The 24,826-nt window shown below is 36.4% G+C and overlaps 2 protein-coding genes across 2 annotated transcripts; one reads left to right on the plus strand and one right to left on the minus strand.

Annotated features, from left to right (window-relative positions):
- Positions 1–237: 237 nt before the first annotated feature.
- On the plus strand, positions 238–809 carry LOC122655297. The gene is made up of 2 exons (XM_043849501.1): positions 238–474; positions 516–809. The coding sequence occupies exons 1-2, from the start codon at positions 238–240 to the stop codon at positions 807–809; spliced, it is 531 nt and encodes a 176-aa protein (XP_043705436.1).
- A 22,864-nt stretch (positions 810–23,673) lies between these two features.
- LOC122657107 (50S ribosomal protein L27, chloroplastic-like) lies at positions 23,674–24,317 on the minus strand. Its single transcript, XM_043851882.1, has 2 exons — positions 24,153–24,317; positions 23,674–24,024 (listed from the first exon to the last, which is right to left on the minus strand). The coding sequence occupies exons 1-2, from the start codon at positions 24,300–24,302 to the stop codon at positions 23,845–23,847; spliced, it is 330 nt and encodes a 109-aa protein (XP_043707817.1). The 5' UTR covers positions 24,303–24,317; the 3' UTR covers positions 23,674–23,844.
- Positions 24,318–24,826: the final 509 nt, after the last annotated feature.

Raw genomic sequence — 24,826 nt, forward strand, 5'->3', positions numbered from 1 at the left:
AGGGTAACTTGTCTGTGCAAGGATTGGTTTGTTCCAATTTTGAATTGTGAAAAACCATTGTTTTTGTTTCGCTCGCTGAAATTCGATGGTTTCGTTTTTATGTGTATGCATTTGATTATATCTTGTAAATGTTTAGATATTTGTTTGATGATGGCCTCCGTTAACTCTACCCTCCTGACCCTTATTAATGACTACAAACTGAAATAACCCAATTATAATGATTGGCATCGGAGTATTATGTTACTCTTGACTGCGGAACGTCTGTCTACAGTTCTTGATGAAGTGACCTCTCAGAAACCCGCTGATGATGATTATGATCAACATGAAGCCTACAAATACTTTCATTCATGTGATTCAAAGGCTAAGTTATCCATCCTTGGATCGGTTGATAAATCGATCACTAACTCTATGAAAGGCATAACCTTTGCCAAGGGTATGATGGATAAGCTCAAGGAGCTTTTCAATGAGACTGATGTGAGCCTCATGAGCTCGTTGATCTTATCCATAATACCAAGATGAAAGAGGGAACTCCAGTCACCGATCATGTCTTGAAGATGAAAAATTTATTCGAGAAACTAGAAACCCTGGATACTTCCCTCACTCTTAAGTACAAAAGATATGTGATCTTCAACTCTCTCCCCACAACATATAACCCTTTTATCTGCAACTTTAACATGAATAGATTGAATGCTGAGCTGACTGAGGTGGACAATATGTTACAAGAGGTGGAGAAAACACTTAAGAAGGAAAAGGGTGAGGTCAATGCCACAGAAGTCAAAGATTCTAATTCCAAGAATAAAAGGAATTAGAACAAGGCCAACAAAAGTAAGACCCTTAAGGGCAAGGGTGGAAAGATACAGAAGAAAACTGTAGAACCCAAGGGAAAATGTTTCTTTTGTGAAAATGATGGTCACTAGAAAAGGAACTAACGAGCTTACCTGGCTATTAAGAAGAAGTTGGATGAAACCCCTAAAGAAGGTAATTTTACCACTCTTGTTGTTTATGAGTTAAACTTGTCTTTTCAGCAATCTAACTCTTGGTTGGTGGATACTGGATCCACTGTCCATATCTGCAATATGTTGAGGGGTTCGAAGTGACAAGAAGACTGGACAGGAATGAAGTGCGTCTAAGGATAGGCACTGGAGCTGAAGCCATGGCAATTGTTGTTGGAGATTTTAGTTTAGAACTTGATTCTTGTACTACTTTGGTAAAGGATTGTTATCACATTCCTTCTTTTAAGAGGAACATTATTTTTATCTCTAAACTTGTTAAAAACGGTTATAGTTTTTCCTAATGTTTCTCTAACAATGCACTTGAACAATAAATTCATAGTTTCTGAATATATGAAAATTGGTTTGTATTTTCTAAATTCCCTTGTTAAAAAGAATGAGGTTTCAAATGTCGATTTGAAACGTAAGAGAGTTCCAGTTAGTACTACATACTTATGGCATTTCAGGTTAGGTCATATTAATTTATATAGGATTAATAAGTTGGTTAAGGATGATGGACCATTATAAATTCTAAAAGTCGAACCTTACCCAACTTGTGAATCGTACTATAAGGCAAAATGACTAAGAAGCCCTTTAGCAATAAAGGCAAGAGAGTTAGTGGTCTGTTAGAACTTATACATACTGACATGTGTGGACCCATAAATATTCAAGTGAGATATGGTTTCGAATACTTTGTGAATTTTACTGATGACTACTCTAGGTATGGTTATATCTACTTGATGCGCAAAAAGTCTAAAACTTTTGAAAAGTTCAAGGAGTTTTAGGTAGAGGTTGAAAGACAGTTAGACAAGCGCATCAAGTCCCTTCAATCAGATCAAGGAAGAGAGTATTTGTCAGATGAGCTCAAAGGATATCTCACTTCAAAATGAATTGTGTCACAATTGACAAATCCCAGTACACCACAACAAAATGTTGTGTCAGAAAGGCGCAATAGGACCTTCTTGGACATGGTTAGGACCATGCTCACTTTTAGTAAGCTACCTTTATCTTTTTGGGGGTATACTCTAGAGACTGCGATTTATATTTTGAATAGAGTACCAACCAAATCTGTACCTAAACCCCCATTTGAATTATGGTATGGGTGCAAACCTAGCATAAATCATTTTAGGGTTTGGGGTTGTCCTACGTATGTTCGCAAGCAACAGACAGATAAGTTGGAACCCCGCACTTCTAGATGTTTTTTCTTGGGTTACTTAAGGGCACAATAGGTTACTATTTCAGCGACCCCATTGACCAAAAGGTCATCGTTAGTAAGCATTTTACTTTCATTGAGGAGGACCTAATCTCTAAAAGAACTGAAACAGTGATTATAGAAGATGTAATACCCTGACTTTGGACTAGGGGTAATTTGGTCTTTTTACCTAATATAGGACTGGCACAAGTTGAAGTGTAGGATCTTGGACTTGCTAGGATGTACACATGATAGTAAGTAGTGTACCCTAGTGTAACACCCTTAATTTGAATTATTCTTTGTCTAAGTATAGAATTAAGGTTTTATTTATAAAATATATAATTTGATTTGGCAAATATGTCATAGTTAGTAACCTAGCTTAGTGCTTAGACATTTAATTCAATTTGTTAGAAGTCTAAGGTTCTATTCTTTAGAGGTGCAAATAAATAATTTATGTTTTATAATTTTAAAGGGCTTAAAAAGGGGCTTCCACGATTCTAGCTTGGGAGGTCTTTGGATTTTGTAAGAATTTAGTTAGGAAAGTAGGTCTTTGAATTTTGTAAGAATTTAGTTAGGAAAATATGGATTGATAAGGAAAGGTGAGGTGGCAATCTCCAATTGGCTGGAAACTCAATCTTGGAGAAAAAAAGTCTTCATAAAATAAAATCCCAACAAAAAAGGAATTTAGCAAAAATTAAACTACCTAATCTAAAATTTTAATTTAAAAATCTTAAGTCAAGATTCCTTTTAAAATATTTTCATTGGAGGAAAAGTAAAGAGATCTAGTTAGAGACTAATTAGAATTCTTCTCATCTCCTTCTCTTTTGTTAGAATTAAATTCCAATAACCAAATCCCAAACTCCATTTCCTTTATAATAAATTTGAGAGAGAGATAGAGAGACTAAGAGAGGAAAATTCGTAGACTATAGAGAGGAAGAAGAAGAAGAAGAAGAAGAAGAAGAAGGAAGGAAGGAGAAGAAGGATATTCGGATTGTACAGAACCATCCACTTGACGTACAATTTCAACCCTTTTTAAAGCTGAATTGAGAAAATCTTATTTCATGATAAAACATAGCATCATCTCTTATCTTCATAACCCAACATAAATCAGTCTAAACGAAGATTTGAGTAGAGAGATATCGCTGATTTACTGAAGGTAGGTCATTTTGTCAAAAATCTGTGTTTCCCAAATCTGAGTTTAAGCAATACCTTGAGGTTGATTTCATCATTATCTTACTCATGGGACTCCATTAAAGTGATTCTAAACTAGGAAGAGGTAGATCAACATCATTGAAGCATTGATTTGAGGTCACCTATAGAAACCCTAGTCGCTTCACACCAGGTGAGTAGATCTTCAACCATTATATTTGATTTTTTTCTTACATATAAAATTTATTTTGAAACATTATTTTAAATCTGAAATTTAGTTTTAGATTGTGATTTATCATGCCAAAAACATATTTCATTCATGTTTTTACTCAATTAAATTGTTCACATATGATTGTTTGCAAGGAATGGTGATTTTCTTATGATTTAATCTACATATGTATGTGCAGAATTTTTAATAATGTCATGTTTATAGATTAATAAATCCAATGTTTATTTTTTGATAGTATGATGAAGGATTATGAATGATTCTTCATGATTATAACCTAATGCATGATGTTTTTGGATGATGCATAAAAAATTCTGATTTTGTTTAGAGTTTATCCTTTAATTTTTATTGATGTTATTGTAGGATAAGTGATTGCGAAGATTTTGCCCAATCTTCCCTATTATTGTTCTTCACTTTATGCATCGATATGATGATAAAAGTTACTGTTTTCAAACTTTATTTTCATTCTTTTCAATAGCATGTGTTAGGGTGGAATTGGGGAGTCATAACCCCTAAGTTCCAAACTTGGATATATAGCTTTAAATTATAAGCAAACCCTTGATTGTTATTTTGTTGTTTACCTTACCGACATTGGTGAATATATTGGGATAAAGATAACTTGGGGAGTTTTTGAACTACGGGTTTACCCTTATTGGAGCTATACGGACTACTAGAAATAGGGAGATGATAAAAAAACTCTCTAGGAGGGCATTGTTGGTAAAACCTTCGAGGGCTTTGACTCGATCTGGGGCAAGTTTGGTCACTAGTTTCTCCATTAGTTTCTTGTTGTTGAGAGGGGACAGTGGTGTTGTAGTTGATCATAGCTGGAGTTCATATGTCGCTATCATGAGAGCCTTGACCAGTGTATGGTAACTAGTTCACACTAGTCCATTAGGGAGTGATGTGTTTATTATTTTACGGTCTTTGAATATATCTTTTGTTAATTGTTGTCATATATACTTTTCATTACGATAGTGGTGATAAGCAAATATGGCTATGATCTTTTTTCTTTTTTTTTGATCTATATATACATATTATTGTATGTCTTTACATTTTGTATTACTTGTGCATGTTTTCACACCTGTATAGTTGTTGTGGATTTACTTGCTAAGTTTTTCCCGAAGATACCTAGATATGTGGGGAGTGTGTTTATAAAATTTTATTGAACTTAGAATCAAATTGATAAGTCAAATAATTAGTGAAACCCAAGATCTACCAGAACCTGTGAGATTTCGAAGTCTGAGGAAGATGGTATTAGCATAAGAACTTAGAAGTGAAATTTTAATCTGAAAAGTTTACAGTAGCTTTCTTAATGAGTATACTTTCGACTATAAAAAAATTGGAATCTATTGAATTCAGGAAGAGTACTTTACACATTGTTTATCAGGGTTTGGTCAAAACTTGCCAGAAACAAAACACTGATTTTGGAGGGACTAGAAACCTAAGTTAGGAAAACATTCTTAAGGGGATTTTTAGGTATGTTTTAAAAATATAAGTTAGGTTTCATAAAAAATTATTTTTCACTATATTGGACTTCCATAAATTTTAATTCCCAATTTCTACTATGAATGGACAGAATTGGAGAAGACAAAAATTTTAATGAGTTGGAATTTGGGTGTGAGTTGTTGATCTTTTGTATTTAGCCATAATGCTTTCGTAAAGAGCAAGACAGAGTGATGAAAATCTTTCACCACCACCAACTAGGGATGAACATTGATTTTTGAAACCACATGAGAATTATTGGAGATGACTTTTAGTGAATCCTGAACTTAGAAACTTGTGGCATAGTATTTTGAGCATAGAGACATTAAACATAGGTTGAAACTCTCTAGTATTTTATAGTGAACTTGAGCTGTGGAGTGGGAGTGATATATTTTCTTTACCATTTGAGGATTTGAGGAGGCTTTTGTGGAAGACACTGTATATTTGTCTTGTCAAGTATAGATAGAAGATGGAGTTATGCCGGCAGATTTGATCTTTTTTTTTAAGTGATCGATTTTGATGTTTTACTTGACATGAATTGATTATCCTCCTACTATGTTAGTGTTTATTGTTTTTGAGGGAATAATTTTATTTGATACGGAGGACAAATTAAGACCTAGACTTTTGGGACCCTCCAAGATTGAGGAACACATAATTTCGATGACGAAATATTTTTAAAAGAGATGAGGATGTGATACCCTGAAAATTTTTAAAAACTTATTAGTGGAACATGCTAAGGTAAAAACAATTTGACTTATATTGTGAGGTGCATGTATGCAAGATTAGATGATTTTTTATTCTGGTTGGTTCACACAAAAGAACTTGAATGGTTTGAGCTTGAGTGATTCTATATGGATAAATATCGAATGGTTGAGGATCAAATCAATTATGGGTCAATTTATTGGTTAGTCCAACTCAAGTGTGAGTGGTTCAATTATAGAAAAGTTTATTTTGGACCTTTGATAAAGACTATGATTGAATAAATAAAGATATAGAGATAATGTCCAGGAAGTTTAAAGACTTATTTGGCCAGATTTGCATATTACATCAGTGGTTCAAGAATAATAAAATTGATTTTGGTTCAGTTTAGTGATACAACGTTTTAACCAAGAACCAAGTTACCATGTTAGATATTATTTATATTGGTCAATAGATTTAGTCTGATCAAAGTCGAATTTTTTGAGTCTGATTTAGTAAATTGGTTAAATTTCTAAACATAATGTCTTGACCAATAATTGATAGGCAATCAGAGAGAGTGACTCAGATTTCGTGGAAACACCTATTTGCTTTGGATCGCAAAGGGCAAGTCCTATATAACCATACTATTTCAATTGTGACGATTCTCTGGAGGAATCATGATATTCAAAGGATTGTGAGAGAAAGAAGATGAAATGCGATCCAAGTATCCGCAACTATTTAGAGATCTTAATATGTAAATTTTGAGGACGAAATTTTGTTAAGGGGTGGAGAATTGTAATACCCGGATTTTAGACTAGGGGTAATTTGGTCTTTTTACCTAATACAGGATTGGCACAAGTTGAAGTGTAGGATCTTGGACTTGCTGGGGTATACACATGATGGTAATTAGTGTGCCCTAGTATAACACCCTTAATTTGAATTATTCCTTGCCTAAGTGTAGAATTAGGGTTTTATTTATAACATATAATTTGATTTGAAAAATAATTCGAAGTTAGTAACCTAGCTTAGTACTTAGACATTTAATTCAATTTGTTGGAGGTCTAAATTTGTATTCTTTAGAGATGCAATTAAATATTTTATTTTTTTATAATTTTTTAGGACTTAAAAAGGGGCTTCCACGATTCTAGCTTGGGAGGTCTTTGAATTTTGTAAGAATTTAGTTAGGGAAGTATTATGGATTGATAAGGAAAGGTGAGATGGCAATCTCCAATTGACTGAAAACTCAATCTTGGAGAAAGAAAATCTTCATAAAATAAAATCTCAACAAAAAAAGAATTTAAAAAAAATTAAACTACATAACCTAAAATTTTAATTTAAAAATCTTAAGTCAAGATTCCTTTTAAAATATTTTCATTGGAGGAAAAGTAAAGAGATATAGTTAGAGACTAAATAGAATTCTTCTCATCTCCTTCTCTTTTGGTAGGATTAAATTCCAATAATCAAATCCCAAACCCCATTCCTTTTATCATAAATTTGATAGAGTGAGAGAAAAAGAGGAAAATTTGTGGACTACAGAGAGGAAGAGAAGAAGAAGAAGGAGATTCGGACTGTACAGAACCAGCCACTTGACGTCCCATTTTGACTATTTTTAAAGCCAAATTAAGAAAATCTTATTTCAAGATAAAATGTAGCCTCATCTCTTATCTTCGCAATCCAACTTGAATCAGCCCAAACGGAAATCTGAGCAGAGAGATATCGCTGATTTACTGAAAATTGATCATTCTGTCAAAAATTTATGTTTCCCAAATCCGAGTTTAAGCAATACCTTTGAATTGATTTCATCATTACCTTACTCATGAGACCTCATTAAAGTGATTCTGAACTAAGAAGAGGTATATCAACATCATTGAAGCATTGATTTGAGGTCACCTATAGAAACCCTAATCGCTTCACACAAGGTGAGTAGATCTTACTTGATATTTTTCTTACATATAAAATTTATTTTGAAACATTGTTTTAAATCTGAAATTTAGTTTTAGATTGAGATTCATCATGTCAAAAATATATTTCATTCATGTTTTTACTCAATTAAATTATTCATATATGATTGTTTGCAAGGAATGGTGATTTTCTTATGATTTAATTCATATATGTGTGTGCAGAATTTTTAATAATGTCATGTTTATAGACTAATGAATCCAATGCTTATTTGTTGATAGTATGATGAAGGACTATGAATGATTCTTCATGATTATAACCTAATGCATTATGTTTTTGGATGATGCATAAAAAAATCTGATTTTGTTTAGAGTTTACCCTTTAATTTTCATTGATGTTATTGTTGGATAAGTGATTGCGAAGATTTTGCCCAATCTTTCCTATTATTGTTCTTCACTTTATATATTGATATGTTGATGAAAGTTACTGTTTTCAAACTTTATTTTTATTCTTTTCAATAGCATGTGTTAGGGTGGAATTGGGGAGTCATGACCCCTAAGTTTCGAACTTGGATGTATAGCTTTAAATTATAAGCACACCCTTGGCTGTTATTTTGTTGTTTATCTTACCGACTTTAGTGAATATGTTGGGATAAAAATAAGTTGGCGAGTTTTTGAGCTACGGGTTTACCCTTATTGGAGCTATATGGACTACTAGAAAGAGGAAGATGATCAAAAACTCTCTAGGAGGGCATTGCTGGTAAAACTTTTGGGGGCTTTGACTCAGTCTGCGACAAGTTTGGTCACTAGTTTCTCCATTAGTTTATTAATATTGAGAGGGGACAGTGGTGTTGTAGTTGATTATAGCTGGAGTTCATACGCCGCTATCATAGGGGTTTTGACCAGTGTATGATAACTAGTTCACATTAATCTATTAGGGAGTGATGTGTTTGTTATTTTACATTCTTTCGTTATATCTTTTGTTGATTGTTGTCATATATACTTTTCATTACTGTAGTGGTGATAAACAAATATGGTTATGATCATTGTAATCTGCTTTCTTTTGATTTCTCTTATAGTTATTATACATTGATGACTAGTTCTAATGTTCTTTCTTGCTTGTATGATATTTAAAGATGCATTAGGGTACCTGGAAACAATTGCAGCTTCTTTCTTTGGGGGGGATGTTAGAGGAGGAGGGAAGGGGAATGGGTTAATGGGAAATAATACTACTTTGTTTCATTGTATTGCTTTCATATAATCTGTTATGAACTAATTATTGATTTAAAAGAATATTCTTTGTTACTCTTGTTTAAATGAGTTGAATTGAATATATACAATGCTGTACATCAATGAATGAAATACATGAATTAGTTGTATTTCATGTTGAATGTTTATGTCTTATAATTTACACTTTAGCAACTGTACATCAATGATTGTATTACATGAGGTTGAGTACAATTGGTGTATGGTAAAGGGAAAAAAAATTGTTGACAAGGATACACATGGCTACTTGGACATAGTCTCGGACATATACAATGGAATAATCAAATATGTCCTTATAGGCCATGATGTGACCTTCAAGGTGAAAGCTATACTCCCTAATAATAAAGAAAAGGAGTTGGCAAACGATGCAGAGGTCTATAGTATGTTTGATGAATTTGAGGTGAATATGATTAGAGCTTTTGTTTATGGTCTGAAACATAGCATGTCTAACACTGAAGGCTTCTATACAATCAGTGGGCACCCCAATCACATTGTTTACAGAGAAGAAGAACCTTGGTCAAATAGAATGGAAAACCAGCAAGTGGGAAGGGGTCCAACTGTATGTAGGGCTACTACCAGTGCCACTAGTAGTGGTACTGGTACTGCTACTGCTACTGATAATGCAAGGGCTAGTAGTGTTATCATTGGAAATACAGGGATTCTTAATAGAAGTGGTGCAACTCCCATGTGGTTGAATGAAAATTATGAGGTTGGTAAGAATGCAGCATGCAGTAGCAGAGGTTTGACCAAAAATATTGATGTTGGTAGCCAGAGTGATGGTACTAATGATGAATGGGTACATAATGGGATGAGGAAAGTGAAAAAGAAGATAGTTCGAGTGATGAAGATGGTTTAGAATGTTAAATGGAAGGGGAAATGAGTGATGGTGATTTGGATGGGTATGTTTCTGAAGAATTTTATGGACAGTTTGTCAATCAAGATGTAAGTGAAGATGAAGGAAAAGTAAACTTGCAGTTAGGTTAGGTATATGATAATGTGAACATGTCTAAGGTTGCCCTCCAAGATTTTGTGGTTCAAGAGGGGTTTCAGATGCAATTCAAGAGAAATGAGAGAAGTAGAGTGACTGCTGAATGTGATGCAAATGGTTGTATTTGGAGAATTCATGCATCATTGATTGTTGATGGTGTGACATACAAGATAAAGTCTTGTGCAAGTAAGCGCCTATGTGAATGGAAACAGTCAATCAAACATCCTACAATTCGCTAGGTTGGAAAAAAAATTGCTCATCTTATCAAGGTTGATCAAGAAACGAACCCCACAACCATTAATGAGTTTCTGCGTAAGAAATATCATGTTCAACTTCCTTACCAATGGGTGTACATGGCACGTAGGATTTCTCAAGAAATAAATGAAGGTAGCTATCAAAATCTTATGCTTGGCTACCTGCATATGGTGGGTTGGTTCTGGAGAAAAACCCAGGGAGTAAATTCATAATAGAGTATGAGAGAAGACAAGAGCATGAGTTGGACTAAAATCTTGTGTTTTTGAGAGTGTTTATTTGTTTCTGCGCATATGCAAGGGGTTTTTTGAAGGGGTGCAGACCATTTCTAAGTCTTGATGGCTGCCACCACAAGGGCAAGTATAGTGGAGTACTATTGTCAACAATATCAATGGATGAGAACAAATGGTTATTCCCTGTTGCATATGTTATAATAGAGGTGGAGTGCAAAGAAAGTTGGTTAGTTTTCCTGAATCTCTTACATGATATCATAGGCCCGAAGAATGCTAATAGGTTATTGACTTTCATGTCAAACAAACAAAAGGTATGTACTTTACTTTCATATTAAACTATGTTCACTGCTTATCAATGTAGTACTAATATGTAACTAATATCTAAAATGCATGTTTATGTTTGTAGGGTCTAGCAGATGTTGTTGCTTCAGTCTTCCCAAATACCCACATTAGGTGTTGTAGTCGCTTAATGTCCAGGTGATGCATTTAGAAAACACTTTTGGACTTCCTCTTCAGTATGTACTATCAATCAGTTTGAAAGTGAAATGAATGCCATCAAATCCATGGACAATACAACATATGAATGGTTGATGAAAGATCCCAAAATTATGAGGGCTAGACATGCTTTTGATGTTGGAGCGAAGAGTGACCATATTACCAATAACATGACAAAATCATTTAACCAATGGGTATCATCCATTAGGACCAAGCCCATTCTCACCTTAATTGATACTCTGAGATTGAAACTAATTGATAGAATGTATCATAAGTTTCATAAGGGCCAAAACTTCCAGGATACAATTACACCAATGGTGAGGAAGAAATTAATCAAAATCCAGGAAGCATCAAGGGATTACATTAGTCATGGTGGTTCTGATGATGAATTTGATGTCATAGAGCTCAGTGGAAGATGGTTTGTCGTAAAATTGAGACAATGGTCATCTACTTATAAAGTTCGGGATGTCACTAGACTACCTTGTAAGCATACGACATCAGCTATTGCAAGAAAGAGGTATCAAATTGAAGACTATTGTGATGCATACTACACTGTGAAAAAAATATATGGATGCATATAGGGAGATGATCTGACTAATTTGAGAGAAGATGATCCTATAGGTGTGGTTCAGCCTCCAAAGTTGAGGAGGATTCAAGGTAGACCACCAAAAAGTAAGAGGAAGGATCCTGATGAGGCACCTATTAGGGAATCCAGTCAGAGATCAACAAGCCTCAGATGTAGCAAATGCAACATGGTAAGCCATAATAAGAGAAAATGTAAGGGACCTCCAGTGAAGGACAAACAGGCATCTTCTAGTCAGACAGTTGGTGTGGAGGTATTACTTATTTATGCTTCAATATATACTTGTAACACTTGTAGTTGCATGTTTAACTAGCCATATATATTTATTGTTTATGTAGAGAAATCATGATAATATGAGCCAGGGTGATATTAGCAACTCTCAGAGAATGACCAGGTCATAATCTTCTACCGCTACCATTGTGAAGAGTAGCCAAGCAAGGAGACGAGTAAAATTGGATGCAGTTGCAGCAAAGATGAGAGCAAAAAAATGGCAGCAAAGAAGAAATGAGACTTTTATTTAGTTTTGCTATAATTTTTTTGGATTTGTTTATGAGAAGTGGATATTTGTATTAAATGGAGAAGTGGATGTTTGTATTATGACTTTGGAATTGTGACTCTTTTATATTAAGGGGTTTACTAGACTTCAAACTCAATGCTCTTGGTTGATATCTCTTGAATTTCATCAAGTGTTGCCTTGGATTTGAGGGTTTATGCATTTATCCCATTTCAATTTTGAATCTTGATGTTCAACAGGTGGTCTTTACAGTCCAATTTCAATTTTGAATAGGGATTTTGATGTGCATATGCATATTTTGAGGAAATTTCAATTTTGAATCTTGATGTTCAGCAGGTGTAGCCTTTATAGTCCAATTTCATCAAGTGTTGCCTTGGATATGGGTTGTGCTTTAACATCTTCTTCCCATATTTCTTCCAACTATACTAATAGAATAGTACACTTCCTTTTGTTGTTGCTTGCTTGTTGCTACTTTCAAGAAAGCATTTCCTTTACCATCTTCTCCCCATACTTTCTGTAAAAATGCTTCTTGATCCCAGTGAGGTCTCCAAGAGCCCTTGAAGGGTCATGATGCACACATAAGCTGAAATTATAATTTTAATCTCTCATCTATCTTTGGTTGTTTATTGATGATCTCTTGTTTATTTTCCTTTAACCCCAAGAAATATATAGAAGAGAAAGTTCAAAGAAAGACGAGCGATTTGCTTTGCCCATTGCAAGAAAACTCAAAAAGCAGCAACCTTGCTTTGCTCACTGCAAGAGAACTCAAAAAACACATAAATAGATACAATGAACCATACCCCAATTCCTAGAACATCAAACAAAATGTAAATACAACTTCCATCAGTTATTTTACAATCATCACTATAAAGTTATTAACAGATAACACTAATATAAATTGATCCACAAACATCATTATAACAAGAATCTTGTGCATTTGATTCACTATGCTCTTCAACTGAAGCTATTCATTTTCACTTCTGCCAGTCACAGGGTTGTTAGCCACATGATTGTTAGCAATAGAGTTGTTTCTTGGTGAATCTATCATCAGAGCTGACCTTGTTGGAACATCATTTGGGTACACCCATTTGCAAAAGTTACAGGCATCCACTTCACATTTGTAGTAAAGTCTTCCTATATTTTCACTATAGCTCTACGTCCACAGTGGCATTTCTTGTTCTCAAACTTTATATAACTTAAGGTACTATTTGTACTAGAACTTGAGGCTTTTCTTATCTGCAAGAGTGGGAAAAATTCGAAACATAGTGTCAAATTTTCCAATTTTTCACTCAGTCGATGGAATTAGAGTGGGAAAAATTCAAAATATTAACCTGGAGTGAGAAGGGTTAATGACCAAAAAAAATTCTACAGATTAACCTAGAAAAATATTTGAAAGATTAATAACCTAGGGTTCCCTTCTCTTCCCTTACGGTTGATGACCAGAACCAAAAAAAAAAAAAAAATCCAAAAGACTGAGAAGGGTTGTAGGAGTTTACTCACCTTAAAGTTGCAGGATCTTCAGTCGCCGGAATTTCAGTGGCCGGAGAGTAGAGAGAGAAGCTGGAGTTTTCAATCGGCTAACATAAATGTGCAGGAGCTTTAGTTTCAGAAGGGGAGGAAGCTAACATAGAGGTGTAGGAGCTTCAGCTTTTAGAATAAGAGCTGGACTTTTAACCGATGTTGGAGCTTCATCGCCTGCAACTCCAACGGTCTTCTTTCCAACGGTCGACATCTCCAACTCTTATTTCAAGTTGGAGATTCAATAAGGGTACAAATGTAATTTCCATTTTGGCTATTTCATTAAAAATGTACAAGGTTATTTTGGTCTTTTACATTGTTTCATAAGGGTATTTTTGGCATTTATTGATTTATGGCCTGCTAACATCGTCATTTAACCTGTTGACTCTAACGGAACAAGTATTCCATCTGTCATATGGGTCCGTAAGTAAGATTTTAAAAATCTTGGGGGCTAGATGACAGGTAAACAAACCTCAGGGGGTGTACAAGATGTTTACTCTCTTTTTTTCACCAATTGGTGCACAACCCACTCTCTTCTAGAAGAAAGTGGTAGATTTCTACCGCCCTTGCCCCTTGTTTGGTGTCGACCAATAGAGGTATAGTTTCTGTCCGGAAAATAAACTATCGGCCATTCAAAACATTAGCAGCAAGGCTAGTAAAAATAACTATGCCCCTTGACAATGGGTTACGGTTTCTCGGTGCTCATTTACAACAGGATTTACCGCTGGTTGAGCATCTTTTCAGTGCCTGATTCGGGATTGGATTCTCTTTATCGGCATTTCTTCATCTTGGCAATAAGATTCAATTTTGACTGGTGTCCCATCAGGCGTGCCAAAAATGTTCCCCCAATTTCTTCGGTCTTAAGATCGTTGTTGACTGAGGAAACTATTCTGATTTGCTCCAGGCAACAATGGATTTTACCAATACCTTAGTACTCCAAGGACTTTTATTGATGAGAATCACAATACCAAGAAGAAGGATAAAAAAAAGAATTAATTATTGATAATAGAATGTCAACTCTGAATACAAACAATGCCTTCTGAAACACAAGCCCAAAGACATATTGTTGTGGAGTTATTCTCCATGTCTCTTGAAATACGGACAAACCAATGAGACATTGGAGCTAGGACCAACCCCAACAAAAACTACATCTAAAAAGAAAAAGATAAGGATGAAAGATAAAGGCTTTTGTATTGTTGATTTTTGGATCAATTTTTTTTAATCCACTATGTTGACCGAGGTTAAGAAAAATTAATATTTTTTTTTCATGACCGAAATAGGATATAAACACCTTGTTACATGTGCCAACATGTATGTTTTAGATGATTATTTCCCAACAACAGATCTGGCCTGAACATGCCATGGGTTAACAATACATCATATCTAAACCCACCTTCACCTAGAAACTATCAATAACCTACCCCATTGCTTCCTGGTGTTTGTCAGACTTGAGATACATATACATGCTGTTTTTGGACCATATGCTCCTTGGAGGCAATCAACTCTGTTCGGAGTTGGTGGCCATATAATTTTTTTTCTTCTTTTGCTTTAACCATCAGGTTTAAATTAAAACATCTTTCCATTCATGAAGCAGGTGTATTGGAAGCTTCTTGAAGAACAGAGGACCTCAACATCTGAATTCATCAGCTTCTAGAGAAGAGAGTACTTAATTCCGATCATTTCTCATAATAATCATCAGCTGAAGTATAAATGTTTTCAGCCACCGGGTGGTTAGCAAACAGAATTGCAAGAGTAGTTGTACAATGCATTGTCTGTGCTTCAATATTTTTTGGCCAACTTTTCATTTGAATAAAAAATGTTCCATCTTCTCAGTTTTAAATTTGAGATATTAATTGTAGGATCAAGTTTCCCTTCATCCACGATGAATGGGATCTCATTCACCGAGGGGTGAGAGAGGGCGGGAATGGGTATGGGTAGGTGAACCATCTTCTATGGGTGGAGGAAAACTTTGTCCTGAATTATACACTCTGAATCTTTGTACGTATCGACATTGCATAACCAATCCCTTGAACTTGAAAACCATTGTCAGGATAATCAACATTGAATACATACATACATATTGGGGGGAGGGGGGGGGAAAGAATACATGCATAAGAACTAACAGGCATTGAAGTGTAGCAAATGTACCACAGCTCGGTTCAAGATTCAAAATCATATTTGGTTTTGCTCATTCTTGATTTCTCATGTTTATAAGCAGAAGGGAATTTTTAGTATGGGGAAAAGAATACTAACCAGTCGCGTGGTTACTACACCAAGGCACAAGAGTACGCGAAAAGACTGTTCAACCCCTAATGAAATTTAAAATTTCATCCAAACCAATGCCTCTATGCGCACTCTCATTGATTCCCACACTGGTGCAGGACTACATAACCAGTTAGCGTTATCTTGCCCTTTTGGTATTTTGGGCTTCGTAATCTTGAGGAACTGAATACCCATCAGAAGACCTTTTTCTGCCACTCAATATAAAATTAGGAGATCCAATTATTCTTGAAACTAGAACAATAATCGCTGGATATTTATTATGTTAAGCATCATGGTGAAGCATATGTACTCATCTTTCTGCAATATTTTTCATGTATTTCAACTAGAGAGTAAATTGGCAGATGTATCCACAAGTGTACCTTCATTTGGGCCACTTTGGGCTAGGACCGTTTCTAAGATCAAGAAGCCTGACACATAAATGGGGCAGGCTTGGTCTTCAGAGTTCTACCAAATTCTAAGATCAAGAAGCCTGACACATAACCTCTCAATGTGTGTGTTTCTAACCTGCAGTGTGGCATTCACAAGAGTTATCGTTATCATGACCCCACCACCGGCAGCCGCACATATGTTTCTCGTCATTTTATATTTGATGAACTAGTGACCTAATGCCAGAATCAGATGTCAAAACGTATTTACGTTGTTTATTCCCTATTTTTTGGGTTAGACATGTTTCGGGGCTGGTTCAGTTTAAGCAAGTCTAAACTGGTCTAGGCTCTGATTGGATAGGCTTTGGCAGTTGTTAAGGGTGGCACTACTTTAGACGTTGGGGAAGTTGTAACCGACTGTATATAAAAGGAAAACAGAAGAGAAGGAAAGGGCATCAAACATATCAATGAACACCTACAAATTTATCTTTCTTTAGGAGTAGGAGTAAAGTAAATTTAGAGTAGCTTTCCTTTTATAAGTCCGAGGTTTTTACAATGTATTGTTCTTTACTTGGTGGAATAGAGAAAGTGTATTTGAAAACAGAGTTTGTTTTAGTTTTCATTTCTTATTCCATCAATAGGTGAAAGTCCTTAGATTACCAAGGCCGGAGTTGAATCTTCATCGCCTGAAAGTTCTTTCCTAAATTTGTAACAGTTTGTTTACTAAAGAAAATTTGGAAAACATTTTTGGCACACCCGGTGGGACACTCCTCGAATGGCTCATAGAATGAACACATGAGCAAATTCTAATTTGCGTAATGAAGAAGGAGCGGTTGATTCCAATTCAATAGAGAGCGAAGAACAAGAAGTTGCAATGGTACCAGGAGATAGGCCAGAGCAAGATGTTGCTCGGCAATTGGTAGTGGCATTGCAAGGTTGTTTACGCCCTATGACTGAAGAGATGCATCAAATAGCGGTTGCAATGACACAATCATATGCCGCTATACTCAATCATCGGCGGATATGACTCAATCCTATAATGGGCAGCAAGCCCGTTTTGAGCAACTTATTACACTTGTGGCAACTCAACATCAGCCACAAACAGGAAGCCAAAACCAGGCGACTCAAGCGCCTAATGTTGGCGGAAGCAACGGTCAAGCAGTTGAGCAGACCGTACAAGCCGTTGTTTTGACTCAACCAAATGGTGTTAATGGGAATGGTACTGTCCGACAAGATCCGATGGTTCAGATTGTTCATCCTGTTGTGAGTGGGACAAACACGGTACCAATTGGTGGTTGTAATGTAGGAGGCCAGGCGTTTGGACATGGGAACGCTAGCTTCAATGAGAGGCCGAATGTTCCAAGGCCAAATGTTCCAGACCAAGACTGGCCTTATGTAGGCTAGAACCTCCCTCAGATTGGTCAACCAGAGGTGCATGAGAGACGTCAGGCTATGGGGCCGGCTAATCCAATGAATCAGGTATTGTTTGATCAAGGAGAGTTAATTCATTTAATCTAAGAACAAATCAACCCATTATTCAGACCGATTACACGTCCTGTGTATAGGAAACCTTACCCTGAATACTTAGACCAAATAGATTTCGGTCGGAATCTAAGAATTCCAGAGTTTACAAAGTTCTCTGGTGAGGACAATATGTCAACCATTGAACATATTGTAAGGTTCACGGTTCAATGTGGGAATCAAGGAACGAATGATATTATGAGGTTAAGGCTTTTCCCAAATTCTCTGACTGGTTCGGCCTTTACTTGGTATATCAATCTGCCGGCAAATTTGGTACAGAACTGGAGGGAAATGGAAGACCGTTTTCATGCTCAGTTTTACCGAACATAACCAACAGTTGATGTAGCAGATTTGGCTAGAATGTGCCAATTGCCAAATGAATCAGTAGATCAATTTATTAATAGGTTCAAGTTTGCACAGTACAAATGTCCTACCGTCTTGCAAGAGGTTGAGTATACTAAGATGGCTCTTGGTGGTTTAACCTTTGAACTAAGGAAAAGATTTGTTGGTCAAGAATTTTCTGACCTCAGTCAGCTTTTTGCGCAAGCTACAATTTATGAGATTCTTCGAGATGAAGAAGAAAATCGAAAGGCATCATCTTTAGGGACCTACAATAAGCAACCAAATTATGATTTGGCTATTATGGACTCTGGGGATAGAAATACGGTCAGTTTTGCTGATTTTGGTTCTAGCAAGGAAGACGATTCTGAAATTAAAGTAAGCGTGGCAGAAATTGTGTTAGGAAAACCTTCAAAGTGTAACGTTTTGGTCCATTCTGATGAACGGTCTAAGTCAAACATGTCACTAAAACCAGTACAAACAAAAAGCTTTGATTCTAGGAATAGATATACCTACGATATATCTAAAGTTGAAACTATTTTTGATCAACTGCTTAAGGATAAGCAGATTAAGTTGTTTGAAGGGCATAGGATTCCTTCTTCAGACTTCGGAAGAGATTAAAGAGAAAAGGTATTGTAATTGGCATAATTCCTACACTCATTATACTAACAGTTGTATTGTGTTGCGTATGGCCTTGCAGCGAGTGATCAATGATGGTCATTTAAAATTTCCAGAGAAAGACAAAGGGATTATGGTGGTGGATAAAGATCCTTTTCCAGCAACGGTCAACATGGTAGGCGTAGAGTTGATAAAAGCACAATCCTCTATGAAGAGTAGTCCTGTAGTTACCTTGCGGCATTTACAACAACTTGCCGAAGGGAATATAACGGTCAACATGACCGATAAGGAGAAAGGAAATACTTTCCACTGGGGAGTGTGCACTTCGTGCAAGCGATTATTTGAAGATCAGAATAAGCAAGAGAAGGTAATTCCCGCTACAGGATTTGGCTGAAAGCTTGATAATGAGCATGGCCATTTAGCTCAGAAAATTATTGCTTCTGATCGGCATAAGACTTGGCAAATGAATAAGGACAGTCGGTCTCGTGACCGATATGAAATGCCTCAAGGGGAATGTGATGATCGAAGGATGCAATACTGTCATTATGACCGGTATCAACGATCTAGCAGAAGCAGACTCTCTCGATCACCCCGACCAAGGGATGCTCAGAGGCCAATGCGAAGTCGATCAAGGGAGGAGAATAGACCGACAAATCGTATTTCGGTCAAGGATCGCATCACTAGACCGCCAATTACAATGTCAGGATGACTCAAATCTGCTATAGCTGGACCTTCAAGAAGGTATATTCAAGAACGGCTAGAAATATTTAACCGAAACAAGTATCGTCGTTTAGTGAAACCTAAGATAGAAGAATGTAGAAAAGGTCATTGGAATGTTATCAGGCATCCGAAGCTCCCTTTTGATGGCGGAGTTGGGATGCCTAAAACTCAAAAGAGGCATTGGCAGAGGCAACAAGCCACAGCACGTCGACAAAAGGAAATTTGAAAGCATGCAGAAGTAGAGAAGCAGTGTCAAGATCAAAGTCAAAGGTCACAAGTGAAAAAATCCCCTTTGGCTCAAGATCAAGATCAAGGCACACAAGTGGAAAGATCACCTTTGGCGACTGTGAAGATCCTTCAAAGAGAGGTTAGTAAAGGCCAATCTTTGAGTAAGGAGTCTGGTAAAGGTAAGGAAGAGTCAGAAAATAGAAGTTGTGAAGTGGAACAAGAGGGAACTTCTGAATTTTTGCGCCCCAAGGGAACTTCTGATTATTCACAACAAGAATACACAGATGATAGTGAGTTCCAAGAGTACGTGAAGTTGTTGATTGGGGCAGTTCCCGTAAATGTGCAAATAAATTTGGTATATGTTCTTCCAATGATTTTCCGTTCGAACCCAGAACAGGTTTATGAATTGAACGAGGAAGTTAATGAAGGAGGACCAGAGATTATTGGGCACGAGGTTGACAACCTTTTTGAAGTTCAATAGGCCGATAATGTTTTTCGGTCTGAAGATGAAGTTTGTCAATATGAAGCTTGTCAGGCCGAAGTTAAGCGGTCCATGAAGAAGTAGATGGGAGTCAAACAGACGCTGGTGGAAACCCGACCAAGGGTCATTTTTGAGAAGCCAATAAAGGTAATGACACAACATTTGAAGCCATTATATGTTAATTCTCAAATGGATGGTAAGCTTGTTGCAAGGGTACTTATTGATAATGGCGCGGCTGTTAATATTCTTCTTGCACGTATGCTGAAAATACTAAATAAAGATGAAGGCTACTTGATTAAGGCAAATGTTGCGGTTACCAACTTTTTGGGTGGAGCCACTAGACCTAAGGGAATACTCCTTGTGGAGTTAAAGGTAGGTGACCGTGTATCAATGACAGCCTTTTTCGTAATGGATGCATGACTAACTATAATGCTCTTCTTGGCCGAGATTGGATTCACGCAAATAATTGTGTTCCTTCATCCCTCCACTAGATTTTGGTTTTTTGGACAGATGGAGGAGAAACAGAATGGGTAGCAGCAAACAACAGACCCTATTTGGTCAATGCCAATCATGCAGAGGCAAAGTTTTATGAAGGAAAGATTGGCCCTATCAATTTATAGGGAAAGATGAATTTGGGAAGCCTAGTGCAATGAGTACAACTACGACTGTGCTAGAAGACGGAAGGATAGCTCAGTTATGCTTTGGATGAATTGTTTAGGCCATATTGTGAGATTGAGATTTCATATGGGTGATCAAGACCATAAGTGTAAGGCCATGGAAGATATTAAGAAACGGCTTTTATAGAAAGGCCATATTGTGAGATTGAGAATTCATATGGTCCTCTGTTATGCTTTGGATGAATTGTTTAGGCCATATTGTGAGATTGAGATTTCATATGGGTGATCAAGACCATAAGTGTAAGGCCATGGAAGATATTAAGAAACGGCTTTTATAGAAAGGCCATATTGTGAGATTGAGAATTCATATGGTCCTCTTTTCCTTGAGCACAAGGACACGTTAAGGGTTGAAGGAATGTTATGTATTAATTAATTTAAATTAATTTATTTTATTTGTAATATGTTGCATACATTAATATAGTTATTTAGATAGTTATTTAAGGAAGTTATTGGTATTATGGTATTAAGGAATTGTGATTATTTGTTGTAGTTATTGAGTTGTACGTGAAGAGAGAAAGATGTGGGAGACGTTTTAGAAGTTGGTAAACTACTTATTCCGTTTTGCCTATTTAATAGGCTAATAGGAAATGGAAGATAGAGAATTGAACCCCCTAATTTATCTCTTAGAGATGAGGTAGGCTTCGTCATCCAAGCCAAATGTCATTCCTTCGTCCGTAAAGCAAAACCCTATTCTATTTTCTCCCTTTTTCTCTCTTTCTCTCCCTACTAATGCTCTCTTTTTTATTTTATTATTATATTATCCTAGCACATAAAAATAGTATCAGAGCAAATGTTAGGTACTTGACCATCCCATACTAGGCTGGCCCAATCTAACGCCCATACACTAGAGTAGGCTCCATTAGGAACGAAACAGAAGGTTTGACAAATGCTCTTAAGGTGGTGAGATTTGTTTGTCTTTCAGATAAGCACCATAATCTTTAGAGGCTATCTGCCCCAAACATGTTCCAATGATTAAAGGTACTGTTATGGTACGAATTATTGGATTATCATCCCCCCCCCCCTTTCCCCTTTTCATTCAAACTGAATTTTATTGAGTAAAAGACCTAAGGTGAAGCCATGCCAAGGCTAAGGTTAGAAGGGGGTGAAAATAGGTGGTGGAATGAGCTACCAGACTTTAGATAAGCTCAGACAAAACCACCCCATAGAGAACTTTGTGGCTCTGACCATGTCGGAGGACCCCGCAGGAGCCATGGGAGAAGTTTTGATACAAAGCTCAAATTCAGAACAGCTCCATTCTCACTCCTGATGCTTCAAAAACCATACAGTTGAGTTTGCAGGAGTGGAGAAGGGCTCATGCTTCTTTTTTTTTTTTTTTTTTTTTTTTGGGGGGGGGGAGTGGGGAGGTGGTGAAGATTGGTGGTGTACCCCCATAAATCTACTATGTGGTGGGAGAAGATAGGAGAGCAGAACTAAAACTAGAAAACAGATCAAATAAAACACATTCAAAATTACCTAACTACCTATCGAGAAGTAAATGCCATTTTCGAGAGACTTCTTTTGAACATCAGGTCACAAATATTTTAGATGGCAGAGTCATCATAAGTTAAACTAGAGGAGATAAAAATGATGAGGAACCATGGAAAAACAACTCAACTAATCTTACTCCAAACTACATGTAGTTGGCTACATTGACTGGATATCAAGGGAGGAAAAGGACAGGCAAAATCGTATGAGAAGGATGATCCACTATAGCTTTGCTGGGTGGCCCTAGTTTGTGCTACCTAGCAGCTAAGTTGGTGCAGGAATTTGAAGGTATTGCTGCCCACATTCCCCCACTTATGGTAAGATTCAGCCCAAATACAACTGCTCAGATGGTAACCAACATAAGCAGATTGTCAATATTACCAACTAGGAGATGATGTTGGAACTAGGGTCCTTCATTGATTTAGAAAAGAAGACCCCACCTTTATCTTTGCTAATTGACAATTCAGGAATCTGATGCAAAATTCAATAAATGATGTCAGAGAATCTAAAGAAACCAATGCAAGAGAAAAGCATACTGAACTTACAATGTTTTTCTGTCAGTTATGAACTATGAAGGTCTGGAATGGAGCGGAAGACAGTTAATGCACATTTACAATTGAGACAATGTAAATATAAACTCATCTCCAAATTGAATAACCCAGCAAAAGACTAGTTCAACTGGATTGCAGAAACAAAGAACAAAACCAGAATATGACGAAAACTAGTAACTTGGAGCAGAATAATCAGAATAGCCAAAACTCCAGTCAGCTGGTCTATTCTGTTAGCAGAATAGGACTGCAAAATTTGAACAAATTCCGACAACAGAATGAGGAGTGGACTTTTAGAAAAGACCTAGTGCTACTAGGAAAACCAGTAGCATAACCAGAACAATTCTGTCAACCAGAATTCTCAATGGTATCAGAAATTTAGAGAAAACAAGAACAGACTAGTATGTGAAATTTGGAATAATTTAGACCAGTATTAAGGAAGTTATGAAAGTAACGAACAGTCTAAAACTTGGAAGAAAACTGAGGAACCGCAGACATGAAAAATAGAAGAATAATGACCTGTAGTTGAATAAGATAGGATGGAAGAATAAAGAAGACCCGGAGTTTTGGAAGCCACCAACCCCTCCCCCCTCCTCTTTGGAATCTACCAAGGTGAGAATCCACTCAAGCAAAGTAACGAATCCACAGCAGAAACTTCAGAAAACTGAAAGCTGTTATGCGTAAATTCGCATGGCTGAATGGTTGGCTTCATAGATATATACAAACTCTCCAAATCTAACTCCTAAAATGACTAGAAATATCCTAAACCAACTAGTAATCTAACCAGTTACTTAATTGACCAATAAAGTACGTAAAACAACTCCTATTCTGACTAGGACTCCAACTTAAACTAAATAATAAAGTAAATCCTGTATTCCTAAATCCTACCCTTATTTTGGGCTCATTAAAGTGAAAATATCTAGGACTAAAGGCCTAATATATACAGAACCCAGCACAAGGCTTATTTCTACAAAAAATTAGTCCATTTCTGTGATTTACCTGCATCACAATGGAACCAAAACCTGGTCATGTGATGTATAGTGCTTACATGTCAATGAATTGATCATTGAAGGGTACAGTTAGTGTCACCTTTCAAACTCAGAACATACGAACTGATCAGCAGATAGGGTTGCTGTTGGAAATTTCCTCCACTGAAGCCAATACCATTTGAGGTTGGGGTACAATGCCTTCCTTTCTTGCTTTACGGCGTTCACGTTGCATCCTGAAATACTCTCTCTTCCGTGCTCTGTAGCTATTTGGGTTTTCAGGCTGCTCGACACGTGGATAAACACTAACCTGTGAGGCCACATGAAAAGGAGAGAGGGAAAGCATTTCTTGCTTTATCAGCCTAGTAACCTACAAATATCCAAAGGAAATTGCCATTACAAGCTGCAATTACAAATTCTCTGGACTTCTAACATTACCTTTTTCCTGTCTGGTCCAAACTTCTCGAACTTTACTAATCCATCAATCAGCGAAAAGAGAGTGTGGTCCTTGCCCATCCCAACATTCTTCCCTGGGTGAAACTGAAACGTCGCAAATGAAAAATTAAATATCATAGGGAATTTAGGCATATTAGTAATAATTTATATATACTGGTACCAAGACTTTATTTGGGCTGTTGTGGAGAAATGCTACTTACATGGTGGTCCAACACAAATTATCATATGGAAATTAAAATCTTTCATGTTCCAGTCAAGAAAACTGATGCAGCAGCCTTCTATTGGTTGCATGAATGTGACCCTATTTTGGCAGCCCAAGCCCCAAAGAGGGATTAGAAGGAAAATATAGGTTTGGTTTAGTTATTATAAATGGTGGCCCTTTTAGTTTAACGGGCATTTCCATAACGGACTAATTTAGAAACCCAAAATTGGACTTTTTAAATAGACATGCAAGACTACTTAACAAAGTCCTGTCTTATGGTCTGTTTAGAGTTCGAAGTTTTTTTTTTGTTTTTATGAGTATGTTCCAATTAGTGTTAAGAGTTGTCTTTAATTTATCTATTTAGAATTTGAACAGCTTTAGGAGAGTTGATATTTATATACGTGCCTAAGTATCTATCCAAGATTGAGGTTGTAGAAACTGAGTTTCGGAAAAT

This window comes from Telopea speciosissima, chromosome 3 (genome assembly GCF_018873765.1).
Source record: "Telopea speciosissima isolate NSW1024214 ecotype Mountain lineage chromosome 3, Tspe_v1, whole genome shotgun sequence".
Lineage (NCBI taxonomy): Eukaryota > Viridiplantae > Streptophyta > Magnoliopsida > Proteales > Proteaceae > Telopea > Telopea speciosissima.